We start from the raw sequence: 24,771 nt of genomic DNA, 5'->3' as shown, positions 1-24,771 counted from the left end.
AAACAGAGCGCCGCTTCCTCTTCTGTGTCGCTGTCGTCAGGCTCAGCATCAGTTCCAGTTAGAATTATTCTGGCCTTTCTGAATCCCGACAGGATGGTTTTGGTTTTCTTAATAAGTTTGTTTAATTTTTCAGTGGTTACAGAAGTAAAGGCGCGATCGACTGACATGATACAGACAGGACAGAAGCTCTTTCTGCAGGAGACATGCGCAGTAGAGTGAAGCGACAGTGTTACGGGAATAATAGTAGCAGCAGATACTGACACACAAGACTAGAGCGCCTTCTCGTGGCTGTCAGTGTGAAAATTTAAGTCACACGACCACCCAAACCATGAAAAAAATGCAACTTTAAGTCAGAAAAATACAGACTAATAATAAAGGAGGATGTGTGAATGAAACAAAAACTCTAGGTATGTTTTTTAGAGATAACTCCATTATTCCACAGATTACAGCTCAACAATTTTGTGTAATATACATGTAGGACCATTTATCTTAAGCATAAATTACACATTACAAATTTCAAACATAACCCCCTCGCAATTTTCCCCATATTTCCTCTTGTTATATTTGTGTTTATCAGTATTCTCCCAGCTCTCACCTCCTCCTGCTCTCGGCTCAGAATAGCAGCTATACATCTGTTAATTGGTTTTATGGGGCGTGAAAGTACTTGAGCAGAGTGAGACTTGGGCTGCTTCCTCGCCCCAAACTCGGCCTGATCCCTCAATCACACATTTAAACACTATTAATGCAGGCTACGGTTTAATTCACTTGCTGCTATATTTACCAGAGTAATTATCATTTGCTGGTGTATTTATAGTAGATTCGTTCTTGATAGTAAGAATAATGATGTTTGAAAGAGATATTTTGTTCTTTGAGGGATGAAATTTCACTGTATCGAGTTCTGAGATGTGAAAGAAATGTATTCAAACCAGTAGAGACCTGGATGATATATAGTTGAATATAAAAATGTAGCTCAGTCAATACAGTGTTTGTCAGAGGTTGGCAGTGGGATTCCAGCTCCCATATATATGTATAAATGCTGCCGTTGTGTCACTGGGCAAGACATTTAACCCACTTTGCCCCCACCTTGTGCCGCTAGGGATGTAACAATAACTGAAATATCGTAATACAGTCGTCCCTCACTATAACGCGGTTCACCATTCGCGGACTCGCTGTTTCGCAGATTTTTTTAGTGCATTGTGTTCCTCCCCCTGCGTCCTGATTGGCTGATTGAGACTGTAGATCAGGGGTGTCAAACTCATTTTGGTCCGGGGGCCGTATCCAACCTACTTTGATCACAAAGGGGCCGGATCAGAAAACTCATGTCATATAAACCCCAAAATAACAATAAGTTCAAATATTTGTGCAGAGAAACACAAATCTATTACAGAAATCTTTTTTTAATTGATGAACTCTTTCTTATTATAATATAATACTATGAATAACCTGAAACTTGAAGAAAAATTCAATTTCAGCACAATGTTTTAACAATAACTTGTATGTAAACAGGAATAAGTAAATTTTTGTTGTAAAATCCTGCACTCGGCTCCACTTTTCTCATGTTAGACATTTTTCTGATGAGGGTGTCACGGTCAACAGTCAAAACGATCGTCCTTTAAGAGCGTTTGGAAAGAGACAAGTCTTCATTTGTGCTGCTCTGGTGGGAGGGGCCACGTACAGAGACACTGGAGACGCTGCTGTGATAAACACCACAGAAAATTAACAAAATTTTAATAAAAAAACAGAATAAAAATATTTTAGTTGAAAATCACCCAAGGGCCACATTAAAGGTCTTGGAGGGCCGGATCTGGCCCCCGGGCCGCATGTTTGACACCTGTGCTGTAGATCATTGTCAGTCAATCTCGTCCGTGCTGTGTCTTCTGTACAGTACAGAATGTGTTCAGTTTACCACATTTACATAAGCGTTCGATCTCTAGCAGTGTGATTCTGAAGTGCTGTATGTTTGCGAGTTTTCTCCCCGACAAAACCCACAATGTCGACGAAACGTTCTGCACCGACAAAGTCTCCTGCGGTCGCACCCAAAAGGCAGAGGAAGTCGCAAGCCATCGCACAAAAAGTTGGACTTCTGGACATGCTGAAGGAAGGTAGAAGTTACGCAGCTGTAGAGCGCCATTACGGAATAAATTAATCTTCGGTTTGTTACATAAAGAAGGAGGAAAATAACAAAAGGACAACAGCATCAATAAGTTTTAAGAAGGATTGTTACGACCCAGCTCGTTTGGGGTGAGGGAAGTAACAAAAATAAAACCAAGATGTAAAATGGAATAAATTAAGTAATGTTTAATTAACAGGAATGTAAAGTTAAATTAACAAAACACTAAAAATATACAGAAAACAACCTAAACTAAGAAACAGAACAACAGAATAAACAGAGTTTAGTGCCAGAAAAGGGGTCACGCAGGCTTACACAAAAACGAGTGGTAAAACTTAGGGACACACACTAAACTAAAACACAAGTTCCCCAAATTAAACCACATAAACCCACAAACAGAATCAAGTGACCAAATCAAAAAAGGCACTAAACTAAACTAAACTACACACACAAACACAAAACAAAATGGCAGACTGGCCACCAAGGCCAGCAGCCCCGAACAGGTGCTGGCAATGTCCTTAAATAGGGGGAGGTGGCTGCAGGTGAGGTGGGAGTCAACTTGCCCCACCAATCACAGACCAGGGCTCCTGCAGCAGGAATTAGGAGAACTTCGCAAAAAAATCACACAGCAAATTAAACCTAAGGCCTGGGGCCGTAACAAGGATGCAAAAAGGATTGTAAGTGTCCTGTGTGAGAAAAGTGTATACAGTGTGTGGTGAGGGGTTTTACAGCATTAAAACAGATATAATAATTGTTAAAAATAAAGCTGACTACTTCGCAGACGAAGGACCACAGTAATGTATCGTCAAAAGTCCCACAATAATATCGAAGGCCTTCACAATAAAGTAAACAATAAAGTCTCTGCTTAAATGAATAGTTATGGTGATTTTAATGTATTTCTTTGTGATTTTAATGACTTTCTGATACTGTAAATCACTTTGAAATACTTTATTTATATGAGTAACTAAACTTGCCTTGCTTTGCCTTGGTGCAGCTACAGTTAGGGAACAGAAGGAGCTACATCGACCATGATCCTTGGTGCAAGCTACATGAAGAAATAGCAGTTCTAAGAAGAATCTCACTTCTTTGAATTAAGTCTTGTCAAGGCATCAAGTAGCATATTCACAATTTTGTTAGCCTCCACAAAATATCACAATAAATACCGTACTATGAGATGTATATCGTGAAAATATCGTACCATGAAATGTTGGTATTGTTACATCTCGAGTCAAGACTGAACTAAAACAGCATGGATTCAAACAGGAATGGTTCTGATTTTAGAATTTAGAGTACATTTGAATCTTTTTGTATGTTATTTTCCCTTTTTATATCTTTTAAATATTTCTCTGCAGGGCCTCATAAGATTAAGTTCATCCCGGAGATGGTGGGTCCGATCCTGGAGATGACTCTGGTGCCTGAGATCGAGCTGAGAAAAGCCACAATCCCCATCTTCTTTGACATGATGCAGTGTGAGTCCCACTCCACCTGCAGTTTCCACCATGTAAGTATACTTGTCTTTTTTGAGTTTATTTTAGAACTCAGAACACTCAAGACATTGCCTCTGGCTTGTCCAATGTTACTGCTGTGTCTGTAGTAAACAAACTTGAAAACATAAAAAATATTTGCTAGGAAAAATGCATTTAACCAAGTTGCCAATATGATATACACCTCGATACATGGACAACGATAACATTTTTGCGGCACGAATCGGCGTGTCTTGAGTGTTTTGGCGTTGACGCTCTAGAAGCAGGGTGTCAGTTTCAGAAGTTTAACATGCTGAACTTTTCACCTTAAATATGCGTCAACCAATCAGGGACAAGTATCCAATGATGTAGTGACATTATTATCCGGAAGAAAGAGAAAGACCCGAGAACTGGGGCAGGGGGATACGAACATAAGCGGAGTATAAATATATACGCCACAATCACCGAGCCGCCAGACTACACCAGGACCTGACCAGGACTAAACCAGGACTAGACCAGGACTGAACCAGGACTGGACCAAGACTGATCCAGTGTCATTAGCAGTCGATCACCTCTGCTGATGGTTTTATTTAGTAAAAACACTAAAGTCTTTCTCTGTCTGCCATTGTTTCGGGCAAAGACCGGGACTGGGCACTTGTTTCCAGGGCGACAGACATGCGTCAAATATTTTTCTCCCGTTTGTCCACTGCGTCCAAGACACACGTTGGAAGTGTCTGAACTCCAATGGAAAACTGTCCAAATAGGGGCGTCTAAGGCGTTTTTTGACATAATATTATGGATCTAAGCTTCAAAAATGCTCTCTGCAACTTTTCTGGTGGAGGGTCTGCCTACTGTTTGCCTCCATGGAGATGTTATTCAAATATTCCACTGTAATTTAAACATTAAACCTATCTATCTTGCATTTATTCATTTAAATGTGTTTTTATTGCTCAGAAATTGGTTTGTAAAAGTGGTGTTTTTACTGTGAGTGGACTCGCCTCTCCACAGATCCGACCCATAACTTCACCTGCGTTTCTTTCTGTAGATATAGATTGAGTGGGCAGCAGACCCTTCACTAGAAAGGTTCCGCAGTGCATCTTTAAACACATTAGTCTGAAGTCACCGTACTCCAGGGTGATCGTTATTTACTGCATTCTCCTCACGTTAGTTCGATAATAGTAATAATAATTTAAAAACCTGCGTAAGTGAGTATCTCCACCTGCACACAGCCCGTCTCTGAGGCTAACAGCTGTGGCCCACCGGATCTCCTCATGTGGAAATAGGCTTAATTTTGCACAGTAACGAGGCATAACATTAAGTTCTGCTAAGCGTAGCTGTTGATAATCGCTGCGACAACAAAATGAGATTTGCAGAAAAGAATTACAACTCAGCTCACAGCTATGGAAGTTTATTTCCTACTCCGTTACACTAAACTAAGATTTCAAAAGCTATTTCTTGGTTTTATGCTCTGTTTAAAAATGTTTCTGAGCACAATGAGCAGAGGAAAGTAGTCAATAAAGTGTAAAAAATATCAAAACAAATCAGATACAAAATGATATTATGTAAAGTGTAAAGGAGAAATCACTTACTCATACTCATACTGTGAATTATCAAGCAGACAGACGGGCCAAAGTTGGAATATTGCAAAAGTATCTGATATCTGACTAACGTTGTTAAAGATATAATATGTAAGTTTTGGAGGTGGTACGTCATCTGCGTAATTCCATGGAAACTGAAACATAAAACCATACTTTGGAACTTTATCCAAGGAGATAGATTCACTTTATGCCGTACAATAGACGTTTTTCACAACGTCCGGAAGTGCTTTTCTTTGGTAAAATATCTGTGGAAATGTCTCGCGTATTTTCCACCAGCTTCATAAATCTGCCCCATCACCAAATCTTCAACCAACAAGGTCGACAAAGGACATATTCTGTTCTATTCATGACCATAGTGTTCGTTTTGTTCGCCTTTAAATTTTCGTCTTTCTTACCTTGATAGTTGTGGATAAATTCTTCATCGACAGAATATGCCCTTTGTCGACCTTGTTGGTTGAAGATTTGGTGATGGGGCAGGTTTATGAAGCTGCTGGAAAATACGCCAGATATTTCCACAAATATTTCGCCATAGAAAAGCATTAACCGGAAGTCCTACAAACCTACAGCGGGGCACTTCAGCTGTTGTGAAAAAGGTCTGTTGAAGATTACAGCCAATAAAACAACAGGTCCTCCTCCAGGCCAGGTCAGGTTTGTGGAGATGTTCACTCAGAGTAAGAGGTCGATATTTCCACTGCAGTAAACTCAATGCTCAATATTCAAGAAACTGTCAAAAATGTCCTGACAAACAAAAGTTTTGTTTGTGACCTGGCTCGCTTCTTTACAGATCTGATCTGTAATGAGGCCTGGTGGCATCAGCTGCCTGTCTCCAGTTTAATGTTATACTGTGAAACATTCCTGGGAAAGCAATATCATCATTAATATCCAGAGTTACTCAGTGGTGTAGTGGGGATTTTTTAAATGGGGATACACGATTTGTGACTGAACCAGGAGGACTAAACCAGGACTGATCCAGGACTAATCTTGGACTTGAGAGAGAGAGAAAGAGAGAAAGAGAGAGAGAAACACAAGCCCATGGAGCAGAGTGTCCACAAAGCGCAATCGGGTGACAGCTGCACTTCGCCACGTGAGGCTCGGAACTCTGCGCTGGTCCTTTCACCTGTGGTCACCCGACGGTCTAAGCGGGCGCACCTCTGGGCTCATTCCTCCGACACTCAGTCCTGGTTTAGTTCTGGTTTAGACCTGATTTAGACCTGGTCCCTCATGTCTCAGGTCACTATAGGAAAGTCCTGCAGATATCATGAGCCGATGCAGGTTGTTTTCACCATTGCCGGTAGCTCCAGTTTGATTGTTTTTTTAAGTTGTAGCTATTTTATATATATTGTAATTTTTTTATATCTCACGTCAGGAGAAGTGGGTGGGCGGTGTACCCCCATGTACCACGCCCACTACACCCCTGGAGTTACTCAAGTAAACTTAACAGAGCCCTGTCGCAGTTGTATTTTACTCAATACATAATGCTCTTAATAAAAACTACATTTATTGCGCTTCTAAATCATTTCTATGGAGCAGGCGACAACCCTCCACTAGAAAAGTTACACAGTGCGCCTTTACTACAGAGTTACTGAAGTCCACTAATTACAGACCCTTTTCTAATTGTATTTCACTCTTAATTGAAGCTAAATTTAAAGCCTTACTACACAGTTTACATACTTTTCACTAGAAAAGTTACATAGTGCACTAATTACAGACCCTGTTGTGGTTATATTTCTCTTAGCTCTTAACGGAAACTAAATGTAATGCCCTACTGCGAAACATTCCATTATCCCCGTAGAGACGAACGGAAAAGTTACGCAGTGCAGCTTTAAAAGACGAAGTTACTCAAGTCTTCTAATTACAGAGGCTTTTTGTGATTGTATTTCACTTAGCGGTTAATAGAAGCCCGGTCTTGTGTACACTGCAGAGACGGGAGAGGAGTGGAGCTTTATTGCATTGACTCTGCACTAATAGCCTCCAATGTTTACTGTGGAACCCGAGCTAATTATGTCAATATGTCACTCAGAGCTCACCTTATTACAAGTGAGCACAACTACAGCCTGCTTCTCTTCACTGTGTTTAATCAATCCCGCTCTCCTCCGCCTCCTTTTACTTCTACTGTAAACTGGAGCTCCTCTGCTTTTAAAATCTACGCTTAAAGATGCATTTTTGTAACTTTTCTGGTGGAGTTTTGAGGTGTCAGATTCTTTTTTTCTATGGGAATGAATCCGTGTGTCATTCGTTCATTCGTTTTTCAATATAAAACCAAAAATAAGAACATAAAAAATACAACTGTCTTCTTCATTATTTGTCTCCAAAACCAAAATGAAAAAACAGATAATGATTCGTTTTTTCAGTTTTCGATTTTGTGTTTAAGTAAAAAATGGGTAAAAAACGGATAACGGTACGTTTCCCGTTTACGTGACTTCCGTGACTGCGATGCCGGACTGAACCAGGACTGATCCAGGTCCGGGATCAGACCGGGGACCAGAGCTGGACTGAAACCGAGACCAGACCAGGACCAGGCTGGGACCAGACTGAGACGATCAGAACTGAGACCGGGACCAGACCAAGACTGAGACCAGAGCGGGACCAGAGCGGGACTGAGACCAAGACCAGACCGGGACTGACACCGAGACCAGACCGAGACTGACACCGAGACCAGACTGAGACCAGGCCGGGACTGAGACCAGACCGGGACCAGACCGGGACTGACACCGAGACCAGACTGAGACCAGGCCGGGACTGAGACCAGGACCAGCCCGGTTTCAGGACTGAAACCGGGCTGCTGCTGCTGTTTCTGCTACTACTACTAGTACTTCTATTACTACTATTACTACTACTTCTTTTGCTACTACCACTACTACTACTGCTGCTATTAGTAGTACTACTACTACTACTGTTGCTGCTACTGCTACTACTACAATTACTTCTACTGCTACTACCTGGTACTTCTACTACTAAGCTACTGCTACTGCTATTACTACTACTACCACTACTGCTACTGCTGCTACTGCTACTACTATTACTTCTACTACTACTACTACTACTACTACTACTACTTCTACTACTTACTACTGCTACTTCTACTACAGCTACTACTGCTACTGCTAGTACTATACTGCCAGAACTATTTGAGTCCTGTTATATAAAAAAAATTTCTACCAAATTTTCCAAAATGCAAATCATATGTTTACTGACAAATGTCTAATTTTAAATACTACTACTACTACTACTACTACTACTACTACTACTACTACTACTACTACTACTACTACTAAACTATACTACATATATTTACTGTATAACACCTTTAGCTGCACCGATATTAAACAGGTCCATGTGATAAACCTGAGGATAATGACGAGACAAAACAGCAGGGTTTTTCCATCTGGTCTGAAAATGGAGTCAGGATTCTGATCACAGCCGCGCTCTCCTCTGAGCCTGATCTGACGCTGGCGAGAGGGACACCGAGAAGCTGCTAATGAATTGAAAAATTAGCCTGGCAGATTATTTACGGCTGCTCTGTTTTTAATTGCAGTTTGAGAACGAGATCATCACCAAACTGGATCACGAGGTGGAGGGCGGCCGTGGAGACGAGCAGTACAAGGTGCTCTTCCAGAAAATGTAAGTGAAGAAGAGGATTCAAAGGAAAACACACAGACACAAGCAGAGACTGTGCATGACACGAGACGGACACTTTCAATCAGATCATCTAAAACTGTTCAGGTTCAATTTGGTCCTGTTAATGATTTTTGATTCTTTGACAAAAAACTATTTCAACCTATATTTCCACTATTTAAATGAAAGTCATAGTGCCTGTTTAAATTTGGATAATTTATTCTCTCTGGTTTATTTGTCCCGGAAGTTATGCTGTTGGAAGGACTTTTACTTTTTTTTTTTCTTTGTGTTTACTTTTGCGTCTTAGAAAGTCATTGTTGAAGAAACAAGTAGCAGCTATGAGACAGAAACTCCTTTGTTCATGTGACACTGAATTCAGACGTGGCGCAATAAGCAGCAGAACATCTGGTGCAAATAAACCAGAGAGAATAAAATATCATAACTGAAACAGGCATGATGTCTGTTTTCTGATTGGTGTTACTTGAAATAAACTTTCAATTAAATATTGGAAATAGGTTCATGTACCGTTTGTTCTTTTGAAGTTTAATTAAGAAAGAATAGCAATAAAATGGGTAAACAGTAGGTTTGTTTGTCAAAAAACGGTCTCTGGGCCTATTTTAATTTTGATATTTTATTCCCTGAAGTTCTGCAGCAGTGTCGACCACGGATCTATAATAAAAATATTTTTATTATAGTTTCATGGTGTCAGCTGGACAAAGGAGTTTAATGCGTAGCTGCTTCCTGTTTCTTGTTAATCTGATTCATCAGACGGTTTCACTTCGTAGAAACCGTCTGACCTCGCAGCATTAGGATGTGTTCGCTCGACAGTAGGCGGGTACTTTTTTTATTTAACCAATCGCTGCTATTTGGTTGTGACATATGTAATGCACTGCTAACAGGGTTAACTAGTATATTAAGTTTTTCCCAAATCCTGTAGGAAGAAGGGCAATAACGTCTTCCCCCTTGATAAAATTCACCAAACATTCTCTTTGTTCCACACACACACAGCACAGCAATCCTACAAAAGCAGAGGTCTCACCGGAAAAGATCAGATTAAAGAGATGCTGTTAAATAACAAAGAGGGGGTATTTAGTATAAACCCATAACAAATGTAAATCATGATTTTACATTTTGTTCACTGCAGTATTGATCTAAAACATCTTCATAGTGACATTTCACCATAACCAGTAGCTGATTATAACTGACGTACTTTTTGTTATTGTAAGGTTTGTGTACCACTCGTTCTTTTTAAATTTCAATGAAGAACAAAAAACAATAAAATGGGAAAACAGTTTATTTCATTTTCCTGTTTTAGCGTCAAACAAAAATCAGATTTCAACCTCTGTTTCCAGTGTTTAATTTAAAGTTTACTTCAAATAACACCAATCAAAAAACAATGATGACGCCTACTTCAATTTGGATATTTTAGTCTCTCTGGTTTATTTGCCCCGGACGTTCTGCTGCTAGAAGGACTTGCAATTTTGTGGACAAACCATGTTCTACTCTTTTATAGCAACGTGTTTACTTTCACATCCTTGAAAGTAACTGTTGAACTCCATGAAGAGAAACTAGCCAGGCTGGTGCCATCTAGTGCCTCTGCTCAATTTCATTTCTCTCCAGCGACTAGGTCAGGAATCAGAATACACTAGACGATTTGCAAGAACTCCAGAAGTGCAAATCCGGGCACCAGCCAATCAGCGAAGAGCCAAACATTCTGTGTTGGCAAAGATTCCCGAGATCGAGGATTTAAAGCCGGAACAAAGAGAATGTTTGGTGAATTTTATCAAGGGGGAGGATGTTATTGCCCTTCTTCCTACAAGATTTGGGAAAAACTTAATATACTAGTTAACCCTGTTAGCAGTGCATTACATATGTCACAACCAAATAGCAGCGATTGGTTAAATAAAAAAAGTACCCGCCTACTGTCGAGCGAACACATCCTAATGCTGCGAGGTCAGACGGTTTCTACGAAGTGAAACCGTCTGATGAATCAGATTAACAAGAAACAGGAAGCAGCTACGCATTAAACTCCTTTGTCCAGCTGACACCATGAAACTATAATAAAAATATTTTTATTATAGATCCGTGGTCGACACTGCAGCAGAACTTCAGGGAATAAAATATCAAAATTAAAATAGGCCCAGAGACCGTTTTTTGACAAACAAACCTACTGTTTACCCATTTTATTGTTATTCTTTCTTAATTAAACTTCAAAAGAACAAACGGTACATGAACCTATTTCCAATATTTAATTGAAAGTTTATTTCAAGTAACACCAATCAGAAAACAGACATCATGCCTGTTTCAGTTATGATATTTTATTCTCTCTGGTTTATTTGCACCAGATGTTCTGCTGCTTATTGCGCCACGTCTGAATTCAGTGTCACATGAACAAAGGAGTTTCTATCGCATAGCTGCTACTTGTTTCTTCAACAATGACTTTCTAAGACGCAAAAGTAAACACAAAGAAAAAAAAAAAAGTAAAAGTCCTTCCAACAGCATAACTTCCGGGACAAATAAACCAGAGAGAATAAATTATCCAAATTTAAACAGGCACTATGACTTTCATTTAAATATTGGAAATATAGGTTGAAAATAGTTTTTTTGTTTCACGGTAAAACAAAAAATTAAATAACAAACTGTTTTCCGATTTTATTGTTTTTTGTTCTTAATTGAAATTCAAAAGAACAAATGGTACACGGACCTATTTCCAATATTTAATTGAAAGTTTATTTCAAATAACACCAGTCAAAAAACTGTCTCGGTGCCTATTTAAATTTTGATATTTTATTCTCTCTGGTTTATTTGCACCGGAAGTTCTGCTGCTTATTGCGCCGCGTGCCAATTCAATGTCAACTGAGTTTGTCGCTGCTTCCTGTTTCTCATCATGGAGTTCAACAATGACGCCCTAAAACATTAAAGTAAACACATCGCTGTAAGAGAAGACCACATTTGTCCACAAAACTGCAATGATTCTAGAGGCAGAACTTCTCGGACAAATAAACCAAAGAGAATAAAATATCAAAATTGAAATAGGCACGGTGACAAAGGGGTCGAAACGAAGGTCGAAATCTGTTTTTTTTGTTTGACAATAAAGCGGAAAAATGAACAAACTGTTTTCCCATTTTATTGTCTTTCGTTCTTAATTGAATTTCAGAAAGAACGAACTGTACACGGACTTTGCGAAATGGTTATACAGGAAATATCTGAACACTCTATGAAAGTTTTTGAAGAGTCGTAGGATTACTCAAACATGCACGAATCAATCAACTCCAGATATGTTTTTTTTTGAGGAGATAACAGCATTATAACATGGCTCAAAGCTCACAGAGTCAATTTTCTGTAATATAGGAGCTTTAAAAACTTACACAAGTAGATTATAGATAATATGTCCCCCAGTAACAACCCCATTTTACATCTACAGCATCAAGTATTTCTCCTCCCTCTCTCTCAGTCACACTCACACACTCGCACAGATAAGTTTGGGTAATGCTAATTGCTACGTAGCGCTCCTGAAATGATCACAGCGTGCGGTGATCACATGGCTCGTTGACACAGCGGGCTCAGAGCTGCTGTGTGCTGCGGCGCCGTCGGGGGCTAACTGTGAGCTAATGGGCAAAAGAGGAAATCTGCTCCAATCTGAAATGGAAATCTGTGATGGTCAAAAGCTTAATTGTGCTGGAGATCTGCTAATTAAACCCAGTGAAGGGGAAGAAGAAGGACCCAAGATCTGTACTTAACTCAAAGTGCAATCACTACACAGAAGTCTCAAGTAGGGCTGGGATTATTAATATGAATTCTATTAAAAAGAAGGGAAAAACTTATATAATTAGTTAAGCAGAGGCATTAAGGGTTAAGGGAATATAGATAATTAAACCTAGATGTGTTTTAAGAGTTTATATTATACTATTTTCTGATCTATGTTAGAATGTTGCTTCTTCATCAAAAACTTGACTGGAGTTGTGTTTTGTTTCATTCACATGTTTAACACACATGTCTCCAACAGAAAACACTCTGCTCCACCTTGTGATGTCATGTGGTAATACAGGAAGTGCTCCGTTATGTTTTTAAACTCCATACACCTTCACTAGAATCATTGGATGATTTCAGCCCTGGAATTGCTGATCTCTACTAAACTAAGGCTACGTTTAGACTGCAGGGCTTAATGCTCAAATCTGATTTTTTTTTTGTAAAATCTAATGTTTTTGTGAGGTCGTTCACATTTCCAATTAAATGTGACTTGTATGTGATCTCCTGTGTGAACGTTAAACGGCCCGAAAGTGTCCCGCATGCGCACTGGAGACACGACGACGTCAACCGCAGCGAGCGTGCTCTGTGTTTACGGAAGTTGTCCAAACATGGATGTGAGCATTGAGCACCTGGAGATTTTAAAGTTCTTCTCGTACCAGAGCCAGAACATGAACAACTTACTTGTTTTAAGGAGGAGATAGAGAAGGAGAAGGACGAGGTTTTTGGCCGTGGTGTTTGGTGGGGCAGTTCGTTGAAAGGAATGTGTGAATACGGAGACGTAGCCAAGAGTCGTGGGATAGCGATGTGCTTTGCTTCAGTGACACGGAGATCATTAACAATTTTCATATGACGAGAAGAACGTTTGTGTACATTTGTAGCTTGTTGATAACGTGTAGGTCGGATGAATGTGCCTTGATCGTTCATACTGAAGTCGCATGTCAAATGATCAGTTATGTATCGGTTTTAGGAGCACATATCCAAGTGTCCTGAGTCGCATTTGAAAAAATCGGATCTGTGTCGTTCAGACTCTCATTAAAAGATCAGATACAGGTCACATAGGGGCCAAAAAATCAGATTTGGGTCACTTCAGTCTGCAGTGTGAACGTAGCCTAAGAGCCCTTTTACACGTACACGGGTATTTTTAAAACCGAGACATTTCCCTTCATTTGTACACAACTTTTACACGCAAACCGCGAATTTGCCTCTGAAAACAAATCTTACTAAAAACTCCGGCTTGAGTGGAGATTCTGGAAAACTATGGTTTCGCATTTGTGTGTAAAGTGCAACTAGTGTTTACCTTTTGCTCTGATGATGATCATGGAGCATTCAGAGCAGCAGTCGCATTTTTTCTGGTGAAACACTTTTCATGTGTTTTCATTTGCACACACAGCTGATGTTTCATATCTATGACCAGAGCCACTTCTTTAACAGATCTGTGGAGAGGCGAGCCCGCTCAGTAATGCATGTTTTTCAAGGTATTTTTGAGTAATAGTTACAACTGTAATGAAATAAATGCTACAGTTTTGAATCTAATCCAGGTGTGTCAGGAGGCGTGGTGTAGTTGTGACGGCTCTCGATGGCGTATTTATGCAGGTTGATGTTAACGAAACTTTTTTGAAAACGATGCTGTGTGCACAATGTTATTTTGAAAAACGCAGGGAGGGAAATATTCAAATATTTGTGTGACTATGTGTAAAAGTAGCTATTAACTTGAACATTACTACTTCATGACATCACAAGGTGGAACAGAGCATTTTGAGCTTTGGAGACAGAGAATAATAATAAAGATTTACTCAGACACGTGTGAATGAAAAAAAACAGCTCCAGGTCTGTTTTCGAAAAGGAAACAACATTATATCATGGCCTAAATCTCACAAGAGTCAATTTTGCATAACATGGGAGCTTTAATTATGTCCTTTAACATTTATGAAGTATTTAGAAATGCGGTTTTATATTAGTTTATTGCTAGAATTTAAAAGTTAAAACGATTTATATTCTTCAGTTCAGTGAAAACTTCCATAAGGCACTTGCTACTCCAACATTTTTTCCACAAATTTGAGCAAAATTATCTCCAAATATCCCAATACAGATACAATGCATAAGCAGATCTTGAGGTTAAAATTACTACTTAAGTGTCTTATTGTCTGAGAATCAGGAAGTGCGTGGTTAGCATACTAGTGGTTGTTGTAAAACTCCGCTGTGGTCTCTGAAAGTTGTGAAAAGCGCTTATAAACTCATCACAGTGAATAATTAGGATGTTCTGAATAACTTTGGACCACTGCAAACTGTTTTAATCAAACTAATTCTGTTTTTTTGCATTTGTAAGACCAGAAAAATCAGATACAAATCCTTTAAATCCATTCGAAACAGTCTCAGTTTGTATCTTCATTCGCGTCACGTCGCAGGGTGGAACCAGGACAGATGCTCCTCCACTTCTTTATGCATAGGTAATATTGGAAAGCCTTATTACTTTTTAATGTTGCCTTTTGCTCTTCACCTCAGTCTCTTGGAGCACTGCCGGAAACACAAGTACCTGTCCAAAACCGGAGAAAACTTTGTGACGGTGGTGGTGAGGCTTCTGGAGCGGCTCCTGGACTACAGGACCATCATGCACGACGAGAATAAAGAGAATCGCATGAGCTGCACCGTCAACGTCCTGGTGAGTTCATAACGTAACTATAAGACAATGCAGGTAAACAAGTGGAATTATGTTTTGAATTTGTATCATGGACTGTATATATATATGCCTCGTTATGTTTTTCTCTTTAATTAATGTCAGGATGTGTTCACAGATGAGTCCTGTCTGCTCCTAACAGGCTAATTAAGAGTTAGTACCTGGGAGCAAGCGTGTACATAGGTCTACCATGTGAATTATGTGTATGTGTAGAATAGGGTGACCAGATTTTCCAAGTCAAAAACTGGGACATCCCCGGTTTAGGGCGGTTGGTAATAATAAAATTGTGAAACGAGTGTGTAATTAAGGATAATTGTTCTGCACTCAGCCCATTCATGATTAACGTGAGTAAGTTTAGTCATATTTTCTTTGTGTTTTGGTCATTTTTGAGCAAAACAAACACATACACATACAATTTATGCGGCAGGTATCAGATTGGTCAAAAATAAGGACACCAGGGATGTTTCTTTTTATAAAACTGGGACAAATCCATAGTTTTGTATGAATCTGCTGGGACTGGGTTGCCAGGCTGGAGTCACCTAGCGTCTCCGCTCAATTTCATTTCTGTCCAACTACCGTATTTTCCGGCTATTAGATGCACTCTTAAGCCTCTAACCCCTTCAAAAAAATGACTGCACGCCAGAGCGCCCTATACACAAATCCACTCGTGTGTCCCAGCACGACTTCAGTAAACTACAAAGCCGCACCACCCACAGCGCACGCAAACACACACGGAGCAGACAGCGACCGCACAACGAAACACACCCACAGACACACTCATCACTCCACGCCGACAAGGAACGGAACGGAGGAACAAACCAAAAAAGCGAGTGCAATGTGCCTTTCTGAGCCAGAACTGAACAACTTAGTCACTGCGAACACGCCGACAATCCAGCGGTCCCAGACAGCACCCTCCCTACACGCCACAACTGAACAAAGCCCAGAGTCACCGTGAACGTGACAAACAAAGTCCCACTGACCCATCCAACTGTTGTGTTTCGTTTAAAGTTTGGTGCGGTTTATTTGTGAAAAAAGTTTGAAAATAGACCATTTAATGACAGTGCGTCTTATAATCCAGAGCGCCTAATAGCCTGGAAAATACAGTAGGTCAGGAATCAGTGAAGAGCTGTGAAGCCATGACATCAAACTCAAGCGTCTGTCTGGGTCCCTTTTGTGGTACAGCACAACAGTAAACAAAACGGTTGAGATGGATGTAGACGAAGACAGACATTCAGTGTTGGCAACGATTCTAGAGATCGAGGATTTAAAGCTGAAACAAAGAGAACGTTTGGTGAATTTTATCAAGGGGAAAGACGTTGTTGCCCTTCTTCCTACGGGATTTGGCGCATTACGTACGTCACGACCAAATAGCAGCGATTGGTTAAATAAAAAAAGTATCCAGCTACCGTCGAGCGAACAAATCCTAATGCTGCGAGGTCAGACGGTTTCCACAAAGTGAAACCGGCTGATGAATCAGGCTAGGGACAGGGGACACAGGGCTCAAAACTGGGACTGTCCCGGGTAAACAGGGACGTCTGGTCACTCTAATGTAGAAATATCTCAAAATAATGGCGAATGATTATCAACTTATAATATAATCACATAAAGCATCAGTATCTACTTTTTTCATTTAATAACGTAAAATTAGTCTTGCCCCAGTATATGTGTATATGTATAAATGGACATAACTAACCCGCTTGTCTCCGCTTTCCAAATACGAAGTGAGCTTGGGCCATTGCCTCTGTCTCCAATTGTCTTAACACTGAAAAATTATCACCCCTCTCTCTTTCTGTAACTGCTGCTGTGAGCCTCATTATTTTGGTCTTAAAATGTTCGTATTAACCCGCGCTACATGATCCTGGTGTTTTTATTTCGCTATTTTGTCCGTAAATCAATTCCTTTTCCACATTCCTTCCTGGAACTTGACTCCAAATTCGCTCCTACTCAACACCTCATATTGAAGGATAAGTCAGTATAGTAACTGTAACTTTCATACTAGGCAAGGGAGGTGAAGTGTCTTGCCTAACAACACAATCACAGAACTTTGTCCGAGCACGGGAATCGATTCTCTGACCTCTGGGTTGAGGGATCACTGCTCTAATCACTGAACCATAAAGTGAAATAAAAGCAACAATTTAACTCAGTAAAAAACTATAAAAATAACAGAGTAAAGAATTAAATATAACATTAAATTAGTCAAAAAGGCAATGTTAATGCTGCATTGTGTAACCTTTTCTGGTGGAGGGTCTGTCAAATGCTTTTCTTCATGGAGATGTTATTGCTTTGTCTGGAATGTTTCACAGTATAGTATTAAACCTATCTCCATGGAGACCAAGCTAGACCAAGTTAAAGGTCAGGTCTGTGGAGAGGCGACCCCGTTCACAGTCAGTTTTTCTAGGTATTTTTGAGTGATAAAAACATCTATAATTGTTCAAACGTAGGATAGAGGTGTTTAATGTCATACTGTGGAACATTCCAGGCATAGCAATGACACGTATCCATAGAAACAAGCAGGTGACTGACCCCTAACCAAAAAGTTACATAGTGCACCTTTAAATAAAATGCTTTTTCAAAAATTTATCACTCTGTTATTATTACTTTATTGCCTCTAATTTTTTCCAACTAGATAAAAAAAAAAAAAATAATAATAATAATAAATAAATCCGCTGGCTGAAGGCTTCTAGATGCATAATATAAAAATTTGAAATTGTTTATTCTTGTTTTGACATTTATGGATTATTATTGCATTGGTCTTTGTTATGAAATGTCTTTCGGTGTGTTTGTAATTTGTTTATCCTCCACATAATGAATAAAGAGTATTAAATTTGGCAGTAATAACTTGATTAGTCACTATTGTTGCGATTCATTTTGTCTCATCGGTATTTGACAGCTAATGAAATCATAGGTTCCATTGTGATTATTGTGCTGCGTGTTACAGCTATGGCTTTTAAATCGTCAAAATACAAAGATAAATCCACTTAAAGGGGATATATTATGTTATTTTCTGATCTATGTTATAATATTTCTTTAGTTTCCTCATCAAAAACGTTCCTGGAGTTGTGTTTTGTTTAATTTGTTTCACACATGTTTAACACATAAACCCGGCATTTTTAAGCTAAGTTATCGGTCTTGAAGGAGCTTGGACTTGGTCTTGTCTCGGTCTTGAAGGAGCTTGGACTTGGTCTTGTCTCGGTCTTGAAGGAGCTTGGACTCGGTCTTGCCTCAGTCTTGAAGGTGCTTGGACTTGGTCTTGTCTCGGTCTTGAAGGTGCTTGGACTCGGTCTTGTCTCAGTCTTCAAGGTGCTTGGACTCGGTCTTGTCTCGGTCTTGAGGACACTCGGTCTTGTCTCGGTCTTAAAGGCACTTGGACTCGGTCTTGTCTCGGTCTTGAGGACACTCGGTCTTGTCTCGGTCTTGAGGACACTCGGTCTTGTCTCTGTCTTGAGGACACTCGGTCTTGTCTCGGTCTTGAGGACACTCGGTCTTGTCTCGGTCTTGAGGACACTCGGTCTTGTCTCGGTCTTGAGGACACTCGGTCTTGTCTCGGTCTTGAGGACACTCGGTCTTGTCTCGGTCTTAAAGGCACTTGGACTCGGTCTTGTCTCGGTCTTGAGGACACTCGGTCTTGTCTCGGTCTTAAAGGCACTTGGACTCGGTCTTGTCTCGGTCTTGAGGACACTCGGTCTTGTCTCGGTCTTAAAGGCACTTGGACTCGGTCTTGTCTCGGTCTTGAGGACACTCGGTCTTGTCTCTGTCTTAAAGGCACTTGGACTCGGTCTTGTCTCGGTCTTGAGGACACTCGGTCTTGAGGACACTCGGTCTTGTCTCGGTCTTAAAGGCACTTGGACTCGGTCTTGTCTCGGTCTTGAGGACACTCGGTCTTGTCTCGGTCTTGAGGACACTCGGTCTTGTCTCTGTCTTAAAGGCACTTGGACTCGGTCTTGTCTCGGTCTTGAGGACACTCGGTCTTGTCTCGGTCTTAAAGGCACTTGGACTCGGTCTTGTCTCGGTCTTGAGGACACTCGGTCTTGTCTCGGTCTTAAAGGCACTTGGACTCGGTCTTGTCTCGGTCTTAAAGGCACTTGGACTCGGTCTTGTCTCGGTCTTGAGGACACTCGGTCTTGTCTCGGTCTTGAGGACACTCGGTCTTGTCTCGGTCTTGAGGACACTCGGTCTTGTCTCGGTCTTAAAGGCACTTGGACTCGGTCTTGTCTCGGTCTTGAGGACACTCGGTCTTGTCTCGGTCTTGAGGACACTCAGTCTTGTCTCGGTCTTAAAGGCACTTGGACTCGGTCTTGTCTCGGTCTTAAAGGCACTTGGACTCGGTCTTGTCTCGGTCTTGAGGACACTCGGTCTTGTCTCGGTCTTAAAGGCACTTGGACTCGGTCTTGTCTCGGTCTTAAAGGCACTTGGACTCGGTCTTGTCTCGGTCTTGAGGACACTCGGTCTTGTCTCGGTCTTGAGGACACTCGGTCTTGTCTCGGTCTTGAGGACACTCAGTCTTGTCTCGGTCTTAAAGGCACTTGGACTAGGTCTTGTCTCGGTCTTGAGGACACTCGGTCTTGTCTCGGTCTTGAGGACACTCAGTCTTGTCTCGGTCTTAAAGGCACTTGGACTCGGTCTTGTCTCTGTCTTAAAGGCACTTGGACTCGGTCTTGTCTCGGTCTTAAAGGCGCTTGGACTCGGTCTTGTCTCGGTCTTAAAGGCACTTGGACTCGGTCTTATCTCGGCCTTGAGGTCTGACACTTGACAAGTGATAAAATGGAGTTAGATTTATAAAAAACATTGATACATATGTGCCAAAATAACTGTAAAATACAAATAAAGTGGAAAATTACAAAGATGACCTTGATTTAGTCTCGTTGAGTCTTGTCTCGATCTCTGCCTTTAATAGTCTTGATGTTGTCTCGGTCTTGACCATCAGAGGTCTCGGGTCTGGTTTCGGTCTCGACCCTCAGAGGTCTCGGTCTTGTCCTTGTCTCGACCCTCAGAGGTCTCGGTCTTGTCTCGGTCTCGACCCTCAGAGGTCTCGGTCTTGTCTCGGTCTCCACCCTCAGAGGTCTTGGTCTTCTCTCAGTCTCGGTCTTGTCTTGGTCTCCACCCTCAGAGGTCTCGGTCTTGTCTCTATCTCGACCCTCAGAGGTTTCGGTCTTGTCTCTTTCTCGAACCTGAGAGGTCTCGGTCTTGTCTCGATCTCGACCCTCAGAGGTCTTGGTCTTCTCTCAGTCTCGGTCTTGTCTCGGTCTCGACCCTCCGAGGTCTCAGTCTTGTCTCGATCTCGACCCTCAGAGGTCTCGGTCTTGTCTCGATCTCGACCCTCAGAGGTCTCGGTCTTGTCTCGGTCTCCACCCTCAGAGGTCTCGGTCTTGTCTCGATCTCGACCCTCAGAGGTATCGGTCTTCTCTCGGTCTCGGTCTCTCGGTCTCGATCTTCTCTCAGTCTCGACCCTCAGAGGTCTCGGTCTTGCCTCGGTCTCGACCCTTAGACGTCTTGGTTTTGTCTCGGTCTTGACCCTCAGAGATCTCGGTCTTGTTCTGGTCTCAGGACCCTATGTTTGTGGGCAGGTCTTGGTCTCGTAACATTATTATAACATGACTAAAAACTCACAAGATTCAATTTCGCGTAATACAGCACCTTTAATGTCCATAATAATATAATTTGATAACCATGGCAACAGAAAACCAAAGCTTGTGTCTGTGGTTTATCACTGTGGCTATCGTCTGGTCCTCGCTCACCTGCCACAGACACGGGCAGCTCCTCTTTGCTAAAAACGCCATTTCAGTTTTGAGCTTGGAAATGTCAGATCCCCCTCTCCAATTCAGCAGAGGAGCCGGTGGCCTATATTCTGTCTGAGTCATGCTTTTCTGCTTGTTTTTAAAAGAGGGATTAAGCGCGGACGGCGATTTGGCAGCTCCGCAGTGTCCTGAAGCCAGCATTGATGTTTACATTGATTTAAGTGATTCATGTTTTGTATTTTTCTTGCAGAATTTTTACAAAGAAATCGACCGAGAGGAGATGTACATAAGGTAAGAACATGAAATTTGTTTCATTTTTATGCGTTATTTTCATATTTTTAAAGAAGTTAAAGTGCCTTAAAGTGACTGAACTACACATTTCTACACATTTAAAGGCGCAGTTTGTAACTTTTCCAAAGGGCCTGTCTAATATTTTACTTTCTATCTTCATGGAGACCAAACCAGACCAAGTTACAGGTCAGATCTGTGGAGAGGTGACCAGTCAGAATGTTTGTTTTTCTCAGTATTTTTAAGCTATAAAACCACCTGAATGTATATATATAAGGTACAGCTTTTTAATGTCATACTGTGGAACATTTCAGGCAGAGCAATTCAAACCAAAAAGTTACATATTGCACCTTTAAGATTTTACAAAAACAATAAAAAAAAAAAAAAGGTAGAAATTGCCCAGTTTGGCAGATTTTTTGTTTTCAAATTGTTGGAAATCTTGACATCTCGCTAGGGATTGCCTGAACTGTTACCTAGCAACCACCAAAACTCCCCTAAGGAACACAGAAATTATTATTAAATGAACGAAAAAATAAGAAAATACCTTTATCTTGTTTAAATAATTGTTTAGGACGTGGAAATAAAACGTTCTTGTGCGGAAAATTATGCTTAATTTTTTATAGAATTTTCTCTAAAATCTTCTCTACTTACTGTAATTTTCAACATATTTTTCAACTTTTCTTCACAAATTGCTTCTTAATCAGTGTAAAACTATAATTTATATTTTCAGCAAGTATTATTCCAAATTATACCAAATGAAGTCAAAATCTGAGAATCATAAAAACCTCTCACACGCACTTCAAAATGAGTAATTTTCTCAAGATACTTTGGTGGTTAGCGAGGTTATAGTATGAGGTTCTTTCGCAAATTACTATAAGATCTAAAGCCGTGGGCATTTGTTAAAGGTGCATTGTGTAACTTTTCTCGTGGATATGGATATGACATTGCTCTGCCTGGAATGTTCCACATTTATTCAATTATTGGTGTTTTTATAGCTCAAAAATGCTTAGAAAAACAGGTATTTAAACTGTGAGCGGGGTCGCCTCTCCGCAGATCTGACCTTTAACTTGGTCTGGTTTGGTCTCCATGGAGATAGAAAGATTTAATGCCATACTGTGAAACATTCCAGACAAAGCATTTGACGGACCCTCCACCAGAAAAGTTACACAATGCACCTAAAAATTGCAATAAAATTTGTAGTAAAGAAATAATTCCTCCTCTTAGTGTAAATAAAATGCTTAAAAAGTTGAAACAATAACACCAGAAAGCAGGCAATAAAGGTGCACTCTGTAACTTTTGGCCGCTTATCTATAGAAATGTTATTGCTTTGTTGCAAATTTTCCACAGTATGGCATTCATTTCCAATAATATACATTGAAACACCTGCATTCTTACAGTGAAGTGGGGTCTCCTCTCCACGGATCTCACCTGTAACTTATCTAGTGTGTCTCCGTGGACTCCAGGCTAAGTTTGCGATCCAATAATAAGTCCTATACATACAAGAAACTGACAGCCCTGCATTAGAAAAGTTACACAATGCACCTTTTTTTAGTTTCTCTCTTAGTGTTAAAAAAATTATTAAAAAGTTGAAACAATAACACCAGTGAGCAGGCAATAAAGGTGCACTCTGTAACTTTTTTGGCTGCTTATCTATAGAAATGTTATTGCTTTGTCTGGAATTTTTCACAGTATGGCATTAAACCAAAGGCAGGTATTTAATTTCCAAAAATATACATTGAAAAACCTGCATTCTTACAGTGAAAGGTAATCGCCTCTCCATGGATCTCACCTGTAACTTATCTACTGTGTCTCCGTGGACTCCAGGTTAAGTTTGGGATACAATAATAACTCTATCGATACAAGAAATTGGCAGCCCTGCGTTAGAAAAGTTACACAATGCACCTTTTTTAATTTCTCCTCTTAGTGTAAATAAAATTATTAAAAAGTTGAAACAATAACAACAGAAAGCAGGTAATAAAGGTGCACTCTGTAACTTTTTTGGCTGCTTATCTATAGAAATGTTATTGCTTTGGTTTGAATTTTCCACAGTATGGCATTAAACCAAATTCATGTCTTTAATTTCCAAAAATATACATTGAAAAACCTGCATTCTTACAGTGAAAAGGAGTCTCCTCTCCACAGATCTCACCTGTAAACTTATGTACTATGTCTCTGTGGAATCCAGGCCAAGTTTGCAATACAATAACTCTATAGATACAATAAACTGGCAGCCCCGTGTTAGAAAAGTTACACAAAACACCTTTAAATGTGATGTGCTACAAGAAATACCAAGGCTGCTGTATTCAAAACAGTTTACTAATGCACAAAACTTCCATGCTTCTGTAATAATAGCCCCGTCTGTCCGTCAGCCTCAGAGGTGGGCTAAAAGAGTCTGATCACCCTCGCCACCCCTTTGTACATGACTAAAGTGCCTCTCAGACATTACCCATAAATCATCGCTCTCTCTCACTCTCCAGATACTTATACAAGCTGTGCGACCTTCACAAGGAATGCGACAACTACACAGAGGCTGCCTACACACTCCTGCTCCACGCCAAGCTGCTCAAGGTACGACACAAATGCACAAACGTCTTCAAAGCGGATCTGTTTGCCAAATCAGCTTTTTAGACTTTTTATCATATTACAGTAGTTTCCCTTTGTCTTTTATCCTCTGGAAGTTGTATTTGGAGTGATTCATGCAGGTTTGAGTCGTCTTTATTCTTCTGTATTCAAGACTCCACTAGTACACACCCACTTCTCTGTACTTACTGTATTTTTTGGACTGTAAGGAGCACTTAAAATCCTTTGATTTTCTCAAAAATCGACTGTGCCTTATAATCTGGTGCACCTTATGTATTAAAGGTTGTATAGAGGATTTTTTTAAGGGAAGAGAAATACAGCGACAGTCCTTGTGCGCATTCAGAATTACTGTTGAAGTTTCCTGTCTAGAAGTAATTCAGCGACCGACGCGTCAGTTTTTAGACCCTTCGTCTGCTTCGGTCGCGCCATCGCTGGACGAGATCTCCAAGAATCACCTCAGTTTGGCTTTGCTACTTTTCCACTTCTCTTCTTCTTTCAGCGACCTCAAAAACGGACTTTCTTTTGCGGCGAAATGGTCGTGGATTCTCGTCCGCCGTCGCGACAAACTTTGTGCGAAATGCGAGGAAGCGACAGTTCGAAAATGCCTCTAAGAACCGCTGCGTAAACCACGTAATCCCCGCGCTCCGACGAGTCAGTTATACTAGGGAGTTTGATTGACAATCTAACAACCAATAGAAAATGAGGGAGCCTCGTTTTCTATTGGCTGATGTTTATCTGGCCTCACTACGTCCACAGTTGATAGATTTTCGTTCTTTTTTTTTTGGTCATCATAATTACAAGGCTGCTGTGTCTCTGTAATGGTATTTTAATCTTTCACTGACAATTTGAAACTAATAAAAAATCCTCCATACAACCTTTAATTCTGGTTGTGCTTACTGACCTTGAACTGATTTTATGTGGTACACTGCGCTCAAAAGTCTGTCAAAATGTTTTAGTA

The 24,771-nt window shown here is 40.5% G+C and overlaps 1 protein-coding gene across 1 annotated transcript in view; it reads left to right on the top strand.

Moving 5' to 3' along the window:
- dock1 (dedicator of cytokinesis 1) overlaps positions 1-24,771 on the top strand; it is a 708,121-nt gene that overhangs the window by 565,199 nt on the left and 118,151 nt on the right. The window contains exons 33-37 of the mRNA XM_055150424.1: positions 3,463-3,611; positions 8,707-8,792; positions 15,039-15,195; positions 21,196-21,236; positions 23,711-23,801. Of these exons, the coding sequence (XP_055006399.1) occupies positions 3,463-3,611; positions 8,707-8,792; positions 15,039-15,195; positions 21,196-21,236; positions 23,711-23,801 (524 nt within the window). The remainder of the gene's footprint in view (positions 1-3,462; positions 3,612-8,706; positions 8,793-15,038; positions 15,196-21,195; positions 21,237-23,710; positions 23,802-24,771) is intronic.

The sequence above is a fragment of the Boleophthalmus pectinirostris genome, unplaced genomic scaffold (genome assembly GCF_026225935.1).
Source record: "Boleophthalmus pectinirostris isolate CB_2022bp ecotype Guang Dong unplaced genomic scaffold, ASM2622593v1 HiC_scaffold_14, whole genome shotgun sequence".
In the NCBI taxonomy this organism is placed as follows: Eukaryota; Metazoa; Chordata; class Actinopteri; order Gobiiformes; family Gobiidae; genus Boleophthalmus; species Boleophthalmus pectinirostris.
This window is presented reverse-complemented; position numbering and strand designations above follow the sequence as displayed.